The sequence below is a fragment of the Myotis myotis genome, unplaced genomic scaffold (genome assembly GCF_014108235.1).
Source record: "Myotis myotis isolate mMyoMyo1 unplaced genomic scaffold, mMyoMyo1.p scaffold_m19_p_9, whole genome shotgun sequence".
In the NCBI taxonomy this organism is placed as follows: Eukaryota; Metazoa; Chordata; class Mammalia; order Chiroptera; family Vespertilionidae; genus Myotis; species Myotis myotis.
The window spans coordinates 33,339,419-33,351,605 of NW_023416401.1; the positions used below are offsets into that span (position 1 = coordinate 33,339,419).

General features: G+C 40.6%; 1 protein-coding gene across 12 annotated transcripts in view; it reads right to left on the reverse strand.

Annotated features, from left to right (window-relative positions):
- Positions 1 to 12,187, reverse strand: part of PTPRM (protein tyrosine phosphatase receptor type M) — a 666,818-nt gene that overhangs the window by 128,277 nt on the left and 526,354 nt on the right. For 4 of the 12 annotated variants that reach the window (XM_036321434.1, XM_036321431.1, XM_036321430.1 and 1 more), the window contains 4 exons: positions 10,655 to 10,729; positions 10,402 to 10,428; positions 6,489 to 6,500; positions 5,596 to 5,783 (listed from right to left, as the gene is read on the reverse strand). In XM_036321434.1, coding sequence (XP_036177327.1) covers positions 5,596 to 5,783; positions 6,489 to 6,500; positions 10,402 to 10,428; positions 10,655 to 10,729 — 302 coding nt within the window. The remainder of the gene's footprint in view (positions 1 to 5,595; positions 5,784 to 6,488; positions 6,501 to 10,401; positions 10,429 to 10,654; positions 10,730 to 12,187) is intronic. The other 8 variants (XM_036321438.1, XM_036321437.1, XM_036321436.1 and 5 more) reach the window with 3 other exon arrangements.

Consider the following 12,187-nt stretch of genomic DNA (forward strand, 5'->3'; position numbering starts at 1 on the left):
ACCGAGGACCAAAGGCCTTTTGGGGACTAGAGATGGGGTGAATCTCAACTTCCAGCCCTGCAGGGCCACCGGGAAGGGGGGACCCCTCCTGTCTCACTAGTATGGCATGTGGGGCACTGCAGCTCAAACGCTGCAGGAGCAGAGAGCACTGGTGGGCACAGGTCACCATGTGTAGGACCGCCCTGTGGGTGCAGGGTATAGCTGCTGCATCCTGGCCAACCACCCTCTTTCACAGGCCCAGAAGTCTGTAGGTGCAGGACAGCTCAGTCCTCACAGTTTCCCTTCAGTGCAGCCACCTCCATTTTTCATTTTTTGAAAACCCACAGATTTTCCCAAGGGGTTATCACACACCACTCTACTTGTTGGGAAAAAGAACCCGCTCCTCTTTCACAGCAAAGCAAATAAACTTGCCCTTTCTCCTCTGTCTTTCTCCAGAGATCCCCATCCACTCTCCACAGACAATATGCCATTTTCTGTTCAATTCAACCTGTTTACTTTTCTATTGTGATTCATGTCTGAGTTTCTTTTGAATCAAATTATTGCATTTCCCTAGTGAGACATGCCATACGACGATCTTGTTAGAACAAAATCAAATACAAAATTTGCACTGAACTCCGCGCTGTCTCATCCCCAGCACATGTTTTTCCCTTTTGTTTGGACACACTTCTGTTGTCTACTTGAACAGTAATAAATCCTTCCCGTGTTTAGGCCAATTTTCAGACATTTCTGTCTTGGAAAAGATAAAGACGAATTGGTTGAATCACTGTCAACAGAGAAAAAGTCACTGTTTCAAAACTATTTACAATCTAGATGGCAGGTTTTCCCAATGTACATGGATTGAAGAAAACCAGGAATACTAACTGGATGATTACGCTGAGTCACAGTAGCAACTGGGGATTCCCTTGACATTTATCCCCATGTATGCTCCAGTCCTGAAGGAATTCATTGCTTCAACAAGTGTCCAAGCCAAGCATGCCATAGCATTTCTGAACAGGGGCAGAGTGATGGAGTTCATATTATACTTTCTCCATGATACATTTTCCTCTCCCTTTTCTTTCTTGGGGGTTGATTATTACCTTTCGATCAATTCCTCTGTGCCTTGTACAGATAATGTTTTACAATTAAGCTGTTTGTACTAAATAGATCTTCATCCAAGTACAGGAATGAAACTCATGTTATCTGTGTCTTTATTCTTTTCCCATGCTTCCAGAATGATGTCCAAGTCCAAGCTCTCTAGTAGGACACATGGGCCCTTCATGACTGAAGCCCCGACTACCCACACCTGCCAGGCCCTCCAAGGATTCAGGCCAGTTTCCCAGTGCACCCTGTTCTACTTGTGTCTACCTGAAAGCTGCCCTCTTTCACCTTCTCCTGGCCAACTCCTGCTCATCCTTTAAGGAAAAGGTCATCCTAACTCAGTGCTGCACCCCAGCCTGGCTCAGATGTCCCCAGTGGCCTTAAAAGCACCACTGCAAGTCTCTCTTGTGAGGTTTAACCCACTGCATTCGCTATGTGGCTGCTTTCTCCTGCAGAGTGAGCTTCCGGAAGGCAGGGCGCCCAGCACCCAGCAGTGTCAGATTCACACCACTTGTTCAGTGTTCTCTGGTAAATTAAGTGCAATTTATTAATTAAACTTTCTCCTAAACCCTGCCTTGCCACAAACACCAGTAGAACCTTTTTTTCTGAGAAGTGGTCTCCAGTTACACCATTCCTTAGGACTTTCCTAACAGATATGAAAATACTATTTTAGCAATTAAAGGTGATAGCATTGATTTAAAAATACTTATTTATTCAGTTCTCAAATTTTATTCACATAATCAAACCTACCTACTATGTAAATTACTTTTTAATGGGAGATTTTGATGATATTTGATAAATAGTAGGGAAATTACCTAGCCCTATGGCAGTGGTTCTCAACCTTCCCAATGCCACGACCCTTTAATACAGTTCCTCATGTTGTGGTGATCCCTAACCATAAAATTATTTTCATTGCTACTTCATAACTGTAATTTTGCTACTGTTATGAACCGTAATGTAAATATCTGATATGCAGGATGTATTTTCATTGTTACAAATTGAACATAATTAAAGCATAGTGATTAATCACAAAAACAATATGTAATTATATATGTGTTTTCCGATGGTCTTAGGTGACCCCTGTGAAAGGGTCGTTGGACCCCCAAAGGGTCGTGACCCACAGGTTGGCGACCCACAGGTTGAGAACCACTGCCCTATAGCTAAAGCAAAAATGTACTGAGTCCTTTCCATAAAGTGACTGGCTCACTGTATCCTCAGAGTGCTGACCACAAGAGATGACAGATGTACTGAACCACAGTGTGTCACCGTTTCCCCATAAAGGACACCGCGTGAACTTCTGCCTTTGAATCTTAATAGGGTAGGGCAAAAGTAGGTTTATAGTTGTAAATATACAAAAACAGTTTATTCTTGTGTTCTTATTTATGAATGTACTGTTTTCCAGATGAACATTTGTAAATCTGCTTTTGTCCCACCCTGTATTAGTATTTTCCTCTTTTCCTAGCTAAGACTTGAACTGAATGTCAGATACTGTTCTAGCATTCATGATGCATTAAGTGGGTTAATCCTCATACAACCTTATGAGGTTGATACCATAGTTACTTCATTTCATAGATGAGGAAACTGAGGCCCAGAGAGGTTAGACACCTTGCTCAAGGTAACACAGCTAGTATTAGGCAACAGAGTTGAGTTGCCATATAGGCAGGCAGTCTGGAGCCAGAGCCCATGTCCACACCACGGCCTCTCAGTATTTGCCCTGAGGGATTCACACTACGCCAGGCTGCACAACACTCCTGACTCCTGGGACATGTTAAAGGGAAGATACACACTTCACAGCACCATTCAAAGAGGTACCTTTGATTAGAGTTCTAAAGCCAAATAAACGTAAAAAGTAATAGCCTGAGGGCTTCTAGATTCATACTAGAATAAATATTCCCTAAGATTAGAGAATGTAGAGCACAGTAAATACAGCCTGGACAGTTCCTTTAATTCCCATCAGCCTGGCTGTGCCTCTAGAAAAGACATGAGCATGTGATTCAGTGACACATGCAGGCAAGGATGGCAAAGATAGGACTCCAGGCTTGAGGTGAGACACAGCTTAGCAGGCGTCCGTCTCCCTGCAGTCACTGCACAGGTTTCCCCACCCACCAGCATCCCTCCTCACATCCCATCTCCTCTGTCCCACCAGGGTCCTCCGCCAACATCAGCACCTTGTCCTCCCCTGACCCCCGGGAGGGGTATTTAATCATCTGAAAATCACTCAGTGCTAGGCTTATTCTTAACAGAATTTTCCATTTCATATTTCTCTCAATAGCACCTTCTTATTTGTTCCTGCTTTCCTCTCTAGTATATGTTCTTTTTTCCTTCTTTCTTTTTCTTTGTTTTATAATGGTTTTGGTGTTTAAGCATTTACTTCTGTCCACAGCTTTATGGAGGTATAATTGATATGTAACATTATGTAAGTTTAAGATCTATAATGTGATGATTTGGTATACTTGTCCATATTACTTTTAAGCAGTCCTTTCTGATCCACTGACTAGCTAGAATGAGAAAGAGTATTTAAAATGTAATTAATTAATAAATCATTTTATTTCAAAGTATAACTACTCAGTGAATCATGAATTATAATATGCTTAAAATGAGTATAATTGTTTGCACTTACAAGCCATATTTCTGCAGGATCTCTGAATAGAAAATACGTTTTTGCACACTTTCAAATATATATCACCTATAATGTGTTATAGGAAGTGCCAAGGTAGGTATTTTTAAATAGTCCATGAAAAATTATCAGGTTACTTTATGAATTGTTATTTGAGCCTATAACTAATCTCTTTGACATTAATATCTTTAATAAACATTTGAGTAATATTTGCATTCAGAACTCAGACATCACTTCTATTCATTAGGCTTATATTTTCTCAATAACCTAATTTTGTCTTTCATAAGATATTAATGCTTTTGGAGTCTTACTCTTAATCCTATTAATTCCTAAGCTAGCTTCTAAAACTGCATGAGGGAATATGCAAAGGCAGTCAATTTCACTGAATTATAAATCACTAAAGGTAAAACTAAATCGCTAAATAAGAATTCCAGGGTTGCTAAATGCAGTACTTCATCTGAAAATATTTCCTGGACTGAAATCAAACCCTTGGGGCTTGGTTTGAGTTCATTTCCTTGGCTTTGTTGAACCTGAACACAGGTCCACTGGCAACATACAAGGATGCACATGTCAGCAGACAAAGTGTGTCTATTTGTCTGCATTGGACTGAAGACCTAGACTTAAAAGAACATCAGCCATTGCAGTGGTGTGGCTCTCACTGCTGTAAGGAGCCTGGCCAGTAAGCTTGGAAATGGAGCTAAACCTAAGACAATATGGCACCTGGAACATAACATGAAGTATCAAGTGCTCCCTAAGAGGAGACAAAGCAGTTTGAAACTTGTAGGAAATGTAGATGGTAGGAACTGATTTAAAAATACTCTCATTCCAGACAAAATGTTCTCCAATTGTGAGCTAGTCAGGTCAATACGGCACCAGAAACACATTCTAAGATTAAAAAACCACATAACTATATAATTCTATTTTTGTTTTTCTATTTTAGAGAGTGGAAGGGAGAGGGAGAGACACACAGAGAGAAACATTGATGTGAGATACATTGGTTGGTTGCCTCCCGCATGCCCTGACCAGGGCCAGGGATCAAGCCTTCAACCAAGGTACATGCCCTTGACAAAAATCAAACCTGGGACCCTTCAATCTGCGGGCTGATGCTCTATCCACTGAGCCAAACCGGCTAGGGCGAACCCTATTTTTACTATAAGCATGCTACCTTTTTTTCACCAGTGACTGTGACCTAATTTTAACAAGGTAAAAAGAGAAACCTATTCCCCCCGACTTGGACACTCAGGTAGCATGGGCTTCTTTGAATCAGACTTCTTCAAATCAATTCATTCTTTTTAGTTCTTGAACGACTTTCCAAAAAAACTGGTCAATGACAGAGGCCGTAAAAGAGATGAGCCCTACATTTTACACAGGGTCAGAGAATATTGCCACTCCTGGAAATGCCCTGATGCTGTCACACTAGATCCTGGGTCAGCAACCTGCTCCTGGGCTGGCCGGACAATCACAGCCATTACCACGATGACACTAACCAGTCCCTCTAATCTCCACCACATGGCACGGCTGGTTGTCTATAATTGTTTTGAGTGGGTAGTTTCTTCCTGAGATAACTATACAAAATTATCAGGATTTAACATCATATTTAATTACAGGAAAAGCCAAAGTGATCAAGAATGAGGAAGAGAGCCTGGGGGGCCTCTGTTTTCATTGCATTTATGCAGAATGGGGGCAAAGGTCAAGTGGCCCTCCTGTTTCCATTGAATGCACGCTAGCTTCCTAGTAATACATCTCCCCGCCAGAGGGAAATGGAGCCATGGCTGGAATACCTGGGCTCTTTCCGGCAGCCCTCATGGGGCCCGCTGGCTGACTGAGTGAGCTGGGAGCACAGTGCCTGGCATGATGCCCAGGAAGGCTGAGAGGGGCCCTGGTGCTGAGCTCATGCTCACCTCGTATTCCTCCTTGAAGCCATAGCCCTCGGCGCACTTCATCTGCGTGATGTGTTGGAGCAGGTCTGCTACCCGGATGGCGGGGTGCAGCTGCCCCGTCTGGTAGGGCACTTCGGCTGCCTCGCGTTTCTTGTACGTGTGCGACTGCACCAAGCTGCTGGTGTCACTGGCCATCGTGTGGGTTTCATCTAGGAGAAGAAGGTAAGGAGAGAGTGAGGGTGAACCAGCAGGCTATGTCAAAGTCACTGAAAATGCTAAGAAGTGGTGCTGACATCCCCTCAACCTATAGCTGCAATAATCCCTACAATGGCTTAGCAAAAAAAGAAAAGTTAAATGTTTAGAAATTTAAATGGGATTGGCAATACTGATAGGAATGAGGCAGACATCTTGCTTTTTACAAAGCAGTCCAAACGATCTATTTCTTTCACAAAGCTGGTTGGTAAGAACCCTTTAGCCTCTGGATGCTAAGTTTATAGAAGTTTCAGTCTGAAACTTCATCAAGGCTTGGTATTAAACCAGTCTTGGATTTCTTCTGAAGATTAGTTACCTAACTTGTATGATGAAGAAAATGAACTCTGTACAAATGTTCTGTGAGCAAAATAAAAGAGCACAAAATGGTGTGGCTTATAAAGCTAGCAATGAGAATGGACTTGATACACGAAATCAAAGAAAAGCGGAAAAGGAAAGGGTAGTGATGAGTCACTTTGCATGCTCCAGGATCAGAAAGCTTGACAAAATACTGTGGACCAGCACATCACACATGGAATGTTCTACAGGAGCTAACATGCAGGCCGACACGCAGCAGAGCCAGCTGGCTTCGTCAGGGTCTACAGATGAGAAACACACCCCCATTCCCTCCACACCTTCTCCATGGGGTGAATGGGAGAACTTACCATTTATTGGCACTTTTAAGAAGATACATATCAGGAGAAAAGAGGAGAAAAAGGAAACAGGGCATAAGCAATAATACTGTGTGAATAATTACAGGTAGTTTTTATTTTGTGCTTTAATTTGACAGTTAAGTTTTCTATACAGAGGTGGTCAGAGGGCAAAGCCTCAAGTCTCCCCTCTCGTAAGGATGGAGGTGTTTATGTACTCTATTCAAAAAGGAGTTAAAGAAGTATCACAATTGCTTCTCATCCCCCAAGAACCAAGTAACGACTAAAGCTTCTTATTTGAATTTCTGAAACAGGTCAACCAAATTGTACTACAAAATTAATGTGAAAATTTGGTCAAATAAGCCTAAAGAGGCTGTGTTTTAATGGAAGACTACTAGTAAATTAGATGAATGAACTGCAGAAATTGTAGCTATTAAAAATGTCTTATGTAGGAAAGTGCTATTAGATTAAGAGTTTCATATTCTACAGGTTAACTCATAATAATGCTGAATCCCTTTAGCTGTTTATAATGAGAATGTGTCTCATCAAAATATAATGCAAAGTCACTTAAAATGAGGATAATAAATAAGAATCTATTTCAAGTATAAATAATTAAATTTGTTCATTTTTTTTTTTTAAATTACCAGATTGTTTATCAATAGGGAATTCAGCTATGGGGTTTGTTTTTTAAACTGAGAAGTTCAGGTCCAAAGGAAATTTAGCTCAAGGGCACTTGATTAGCTGGGCCTGGTTTTGAAACCTCACTTCTATCTGCATTGCAAAGCACCTGGGGATGCATGGTATGAAAGGTGGTACACAAGTGTGTAGCTATGTCGCTGTTGCTGAAATGGCACCTGGATCACTACAAGGTGGCTAAAGACACAAAGACAAAATAAAAAGGGTGGTAAGTTGATTTTATGATTTTTTTTTCCATTTGGAATTACTTTGAAATTTAGAAATTCCTGTTCTCATTTTATTAGAACTGTCACAAATAAACCGGGAAATTTTCAAGTCAGGTTTGCTTGCTGGCGACTGCCAAGCTCATAAAGTGGGATACAGGACTGCTACGGAAGTACTGAATCCGCTGAGCTTTAGCTACCCCAGTAGAAAGTTTCTTCTTTATACTAAAATAAATGGAACATTAATTAGTTCCCCGCCTGTGCCTCTCTTGTTCCCTCACTTTTGCACCTTTTGGGATGAACGTAATTAAATGCCCTCCATTGTGGACTGACCTTCTAAACTTCCCCTAAATTAATCATCTGGGCCTCTTAAGTGGATACGCTGGTGACCAAGCAGCGCTGTGATCCAGGGCTGGGCATTCTTGCAAGTTTTAACCATGTGGTTAAAACCACTGTTACCATTGTATGCATCATCTCCCACGGCACTGTGACATCTCGGCCTCATTACCAGTGTGGATGTGTCCTAAAGCATTTAAACACTACTGAGACCATCTAAGAAAAGAGTACTTTTATCCAGCATTTAGATCTCAAAGAGGAAATAGGACGTTCCTTGTGCAATAGCTGTTATGAAATTGGGTCACCTAAACTAGTGGAAATTCTTGATTCCACCCACATTAGTGAGTAATCAGTGTCCACAACCTCTTAAAAAAGAATTATTACTGATAAAACATACAATTTCACATTAATTTCCTATGTTTGTTAAAATTTACCCATTGACATTTTTAAATTTAAAAGTATGCATAAGAGGAAATCAGAAATAAAATTTCTTACTAATAGTTCTGATGGTTTTCTAAAAACAGAGAATGAATGCTACCTATATTCTTTAATAAGCTATCTTGAATTTTCAACAAGCCAGCTAAAAAATCCTGAATTGAAATAAATGCTGTGTTTTTGAGGTCAGGGAGAATCGATCAATTGATCGACCCATCCATCTATTTATCTTATTTTTTTTTTGCTAGAAAATGATGTATAGGCATACTAAAGCTCTATACATTAGGACGGGGGACCTTAGCCTGTGAGAATAAAAGGTGGAGAAACGAGAAGATTTAATTGTGCCAAGCTCTGAGTCACAAGAAACATTTCTTCCAAAGTGATATTAGTTCTACTCTCAAAAAGTACCAGAACGGATACACAGCTTATCTTCTTTCCAGTTTCAGGCGATAACCTCACTGATCCTTAGTATGCAATATACAGATTCACATTTGCACCAAATAACGTGGAAGAACAGTTCCCAAGCAGCACCATTTCTTACGGTGGTACATGTATAAGGTAGACATGGCTAACAGCTATTTGTCTATCCAGCTGACTTATTTTTCACAATGTGCATCATTTTTGCTCCTTGAATTGTCTGCTCAAATGATTCTCTCTCAGTAAAGAAGCCTAACCAACTTTAAAAGATGTCATTAGTGTTCATAATAACGAAGCAGCGACTTTAAAAAATGATATTTGTTTAATAAGCTTATCTAAATCCTGCTGTGAAACCTGAACAGTTTCTTCCCTCTGACAATGTGCAACACAGCTCTCCCTGCTCGCAGCTCCCCCAAGGTCAGAATGTCTACCCGAGGAACGGGGAATGAATGGCAAGGCACACAAAGAAATGCAAATCTTTGCCTATCCGAAGATTCTGCAAATGTCATCTGCATGTAGATTGCATTGTTCAGGAGCCTAAGATTAGCCCACGCCCCCTCACTTATGAAAAGAATAAAAATGCAGCTTTTTTCCCTGATAGTTGGTATTAAAAGGTGAGAGCTTTAGTGGGTTTTGTTTGTTAGCCACCAAAATCATGCAAATTCAAAAATTCTGATTTATGTCCATTCTTATACTTCTGAGTTCACTTTTTCCTCAGGCAATGAATTTGCTTAAGCCCAGAAAAGACCATAAGAAAAACATAATCACCCTCTTTACAAAAATCGTAACAACTTAGAGAAAAGAGAAGCGGGGGGGGGGGGGGGGGGGAGTTATATTGTAAAGATATAAACCCTTGTAAAGAGAGTTAGGAGGCGTCACAGCTGAGGATGGAGCTCTGGCTAAAAGGACTTGCTATGCACCTTGAAGCCTTTTGTGTTGGGCTCCTTGGCAAGATTAGTGGTAGAAGGAGGACACAGCCGTGCTACACGCGGGTTATATGTGCGTCTCAAATGCAGTAGCAGCTCCTCCTGGCTTGGCAATGCCATTTCATAGCCAGGTAATGCTATTTCTCCTCACCCTTCTTATACTGGACAAAAGGGATGTTTCCTCCTTTCGTTCCCCACTGGGAACAGTTCTGCCCCACATTTTATTTCTAACTTTTTATCTCATTTCTAGTGACATCTGACACATAGTAAACCATGTGATTATAAGGTGCCATCTTGTCATTTAGCTGTTGGGAACATCAGCTCCTTTGAAATTCCACTGTGCTCACAGATACTTTGGAATGCTGGGTGCCCTGAGTGTCTCTGAGGAGGGGTAAGGGGCCGAAAGGCTATTGTGATCATTTTTTTTGCATGATGTTCAGCATACTGTAATTAGAAAAATGCTATTTTTGAAATTGAAGTTATTAGTGCTTAGCAGTAAGTGAAAATAACAAGCTATTTTCACTTGTACGACTGTCACATTGGACAGAATTCAGCTCTTGGAAGTAAACAGCTGAGTGATTACATACTGTGCTATTTTTCTGGGATCAGACTTGACTTTAAATTTGGAACACAAAAAGGGACAATACTGGAGCTGGGATTGTTCATTTGAGCCTTTTGGTATCATTTCCAACATGCACGAGGCAAATCCTTCTTACCAATAGAGACTATCTGGAGAAAGTCTTTTTATTATCTACGTCCCCATTCTCCATCCCCCACCCGAGGCCACCCACTACCCCCGTGTCCTACTTGCAATCACTGAATCATACAGAATTAAAACTCCATTCTCCCAAAGACTTGCCACTGACTCTCTAAATTACTCCTGCAATAAACTGTGATAAAGGGAAATGTTCTCACCTAAAATTGCAGTTGGCACAAATGGGTCTGTCATACATCATAAGCAGGTCAATGCAGAGAAAGTAAAAAGAGAAAGAACAGTAAATGATTGATGAAAGGCCCCCCGATATTCCCACAGAAAGCCATAGAAAGCACCGGGTTATAGGACATCAGACACATTAAGCCCCTAAAGCATCATGGACAGCAAGGCGAGCATTGACTGAGTCTGACTGCTAGGGCTTATGAAAGACGAAACCATGGAAAAATCTGTTACCTGGGTAATAGGAATTAGGCACCGACGTACTCAGTGTGTTTGTTTTCATTGTAAAGGACGATGGTGAAGACACAGCTGTAAGTAAGAGAAAGGCTAGTCAGCGGATGCAGAGGCAATAATACCTGGAAGCATGGCACTCCGATCACTTCCAGGGACACCAGCTGGAGTAGACCTGACTGCAGAAACACATGGGTTTACTGAAGTCCCCGTGGTAAGTATTACCATTTCTGCTCTCTCTGGGGAACTACCTGTCTTTTAGAGAACAAGCTCCCTCTTATCACTTAAGCTTTTCTCACCACACAAACGAAGAAAAACCAATAGCCACAGCTGCCATTTCGAATCAAGAAATGCATTAGGCTTCTACTTTGACTTCTAGCCTTTGCCTGAAAATTCTGCTGTCAAGTTGAACTGATCATGCGTCCACACATGGTTTTTATAAGTTGCAAAATCCACCCCCTTCCTCATCTTTTGGATACTCAGAGAACTTCCCACCATGCCCTGACCTGGTTTGTGGAAAATAAAGGTGAGGTGTCATGTGTGCTGCACGTCAGGTCAACTCTGCAGGCCCACATATTGTCCTATTTGTCTTTTCAATCTCTATACAATGCTATTTTTATTTGAACTATTCCTCTGAAACTCTCAAGATTCAACCTTCTCTTCCTCTCTATCATTAAGAGGAAAGTCAATCCCATCCAATTTATCTGAGATTCCACTGTAATTGGATATTTCCTGTTTTTAGTTTGTTAATTCTCTTCAACGTCTTAATTGATTAGTGCTTTAAAAACACTTTAATTAAAGTGTTCAGATAAATAATTTTAATGTGCCCAAGCAGGTTAATGAAAGTCTAAATTTTAACTCCTGTGATGAAGGTATATGATTTATTAGGTGTTGAGTTCCTACCCAGTTACATCATTTTATTATGGGAACCACTACCAAATCCTGATGGTATTGTATGTTATCTTTATTCTAATGACATGCTAATATAGTTAGCTCTCCTGGAGAAGTTCCTTTAAGGATGGTGTTTCACCCGTGTTTGTTTTTAAAGTGTAGAATTAGTGAATAATAGAGCAATAGCCAGAACCCAGGCTGCCTATTATTTACAATATATTTTTCTAAAATAGAAAAGCATCACATTTATAAAGCATGTTTATGGTAAGCTGCCAGGAAAAAAGAGAGCGAGTGATGAAAATAAGAACAAAAAAACCTGAGTACCTATAAAATATGCTAGGGTCAGCAAGAATAATGCCTATTACCTGCAGACACTTTTACATGGTTGGAAAAATGTGCAAAGCAGACACAAAATAACCACGTTTATTTTCATCTTTAAATAAAAGGTATTTTAAATAATTTAGTTTTTTTAGTAGACAAATTAATCTCATTCCCACTATACATATCTATTTTCCTCCTTTTTATGTGCAACTCCCATTTACTTTGGTGGGCAGGTTACATATGCTTGTGTTTATTTTTAAATTGTCCGATCTCACTTTTCGCTGTCACATTTCCAAAAGGTACTCCTTTCCCAACTGCTAGCAC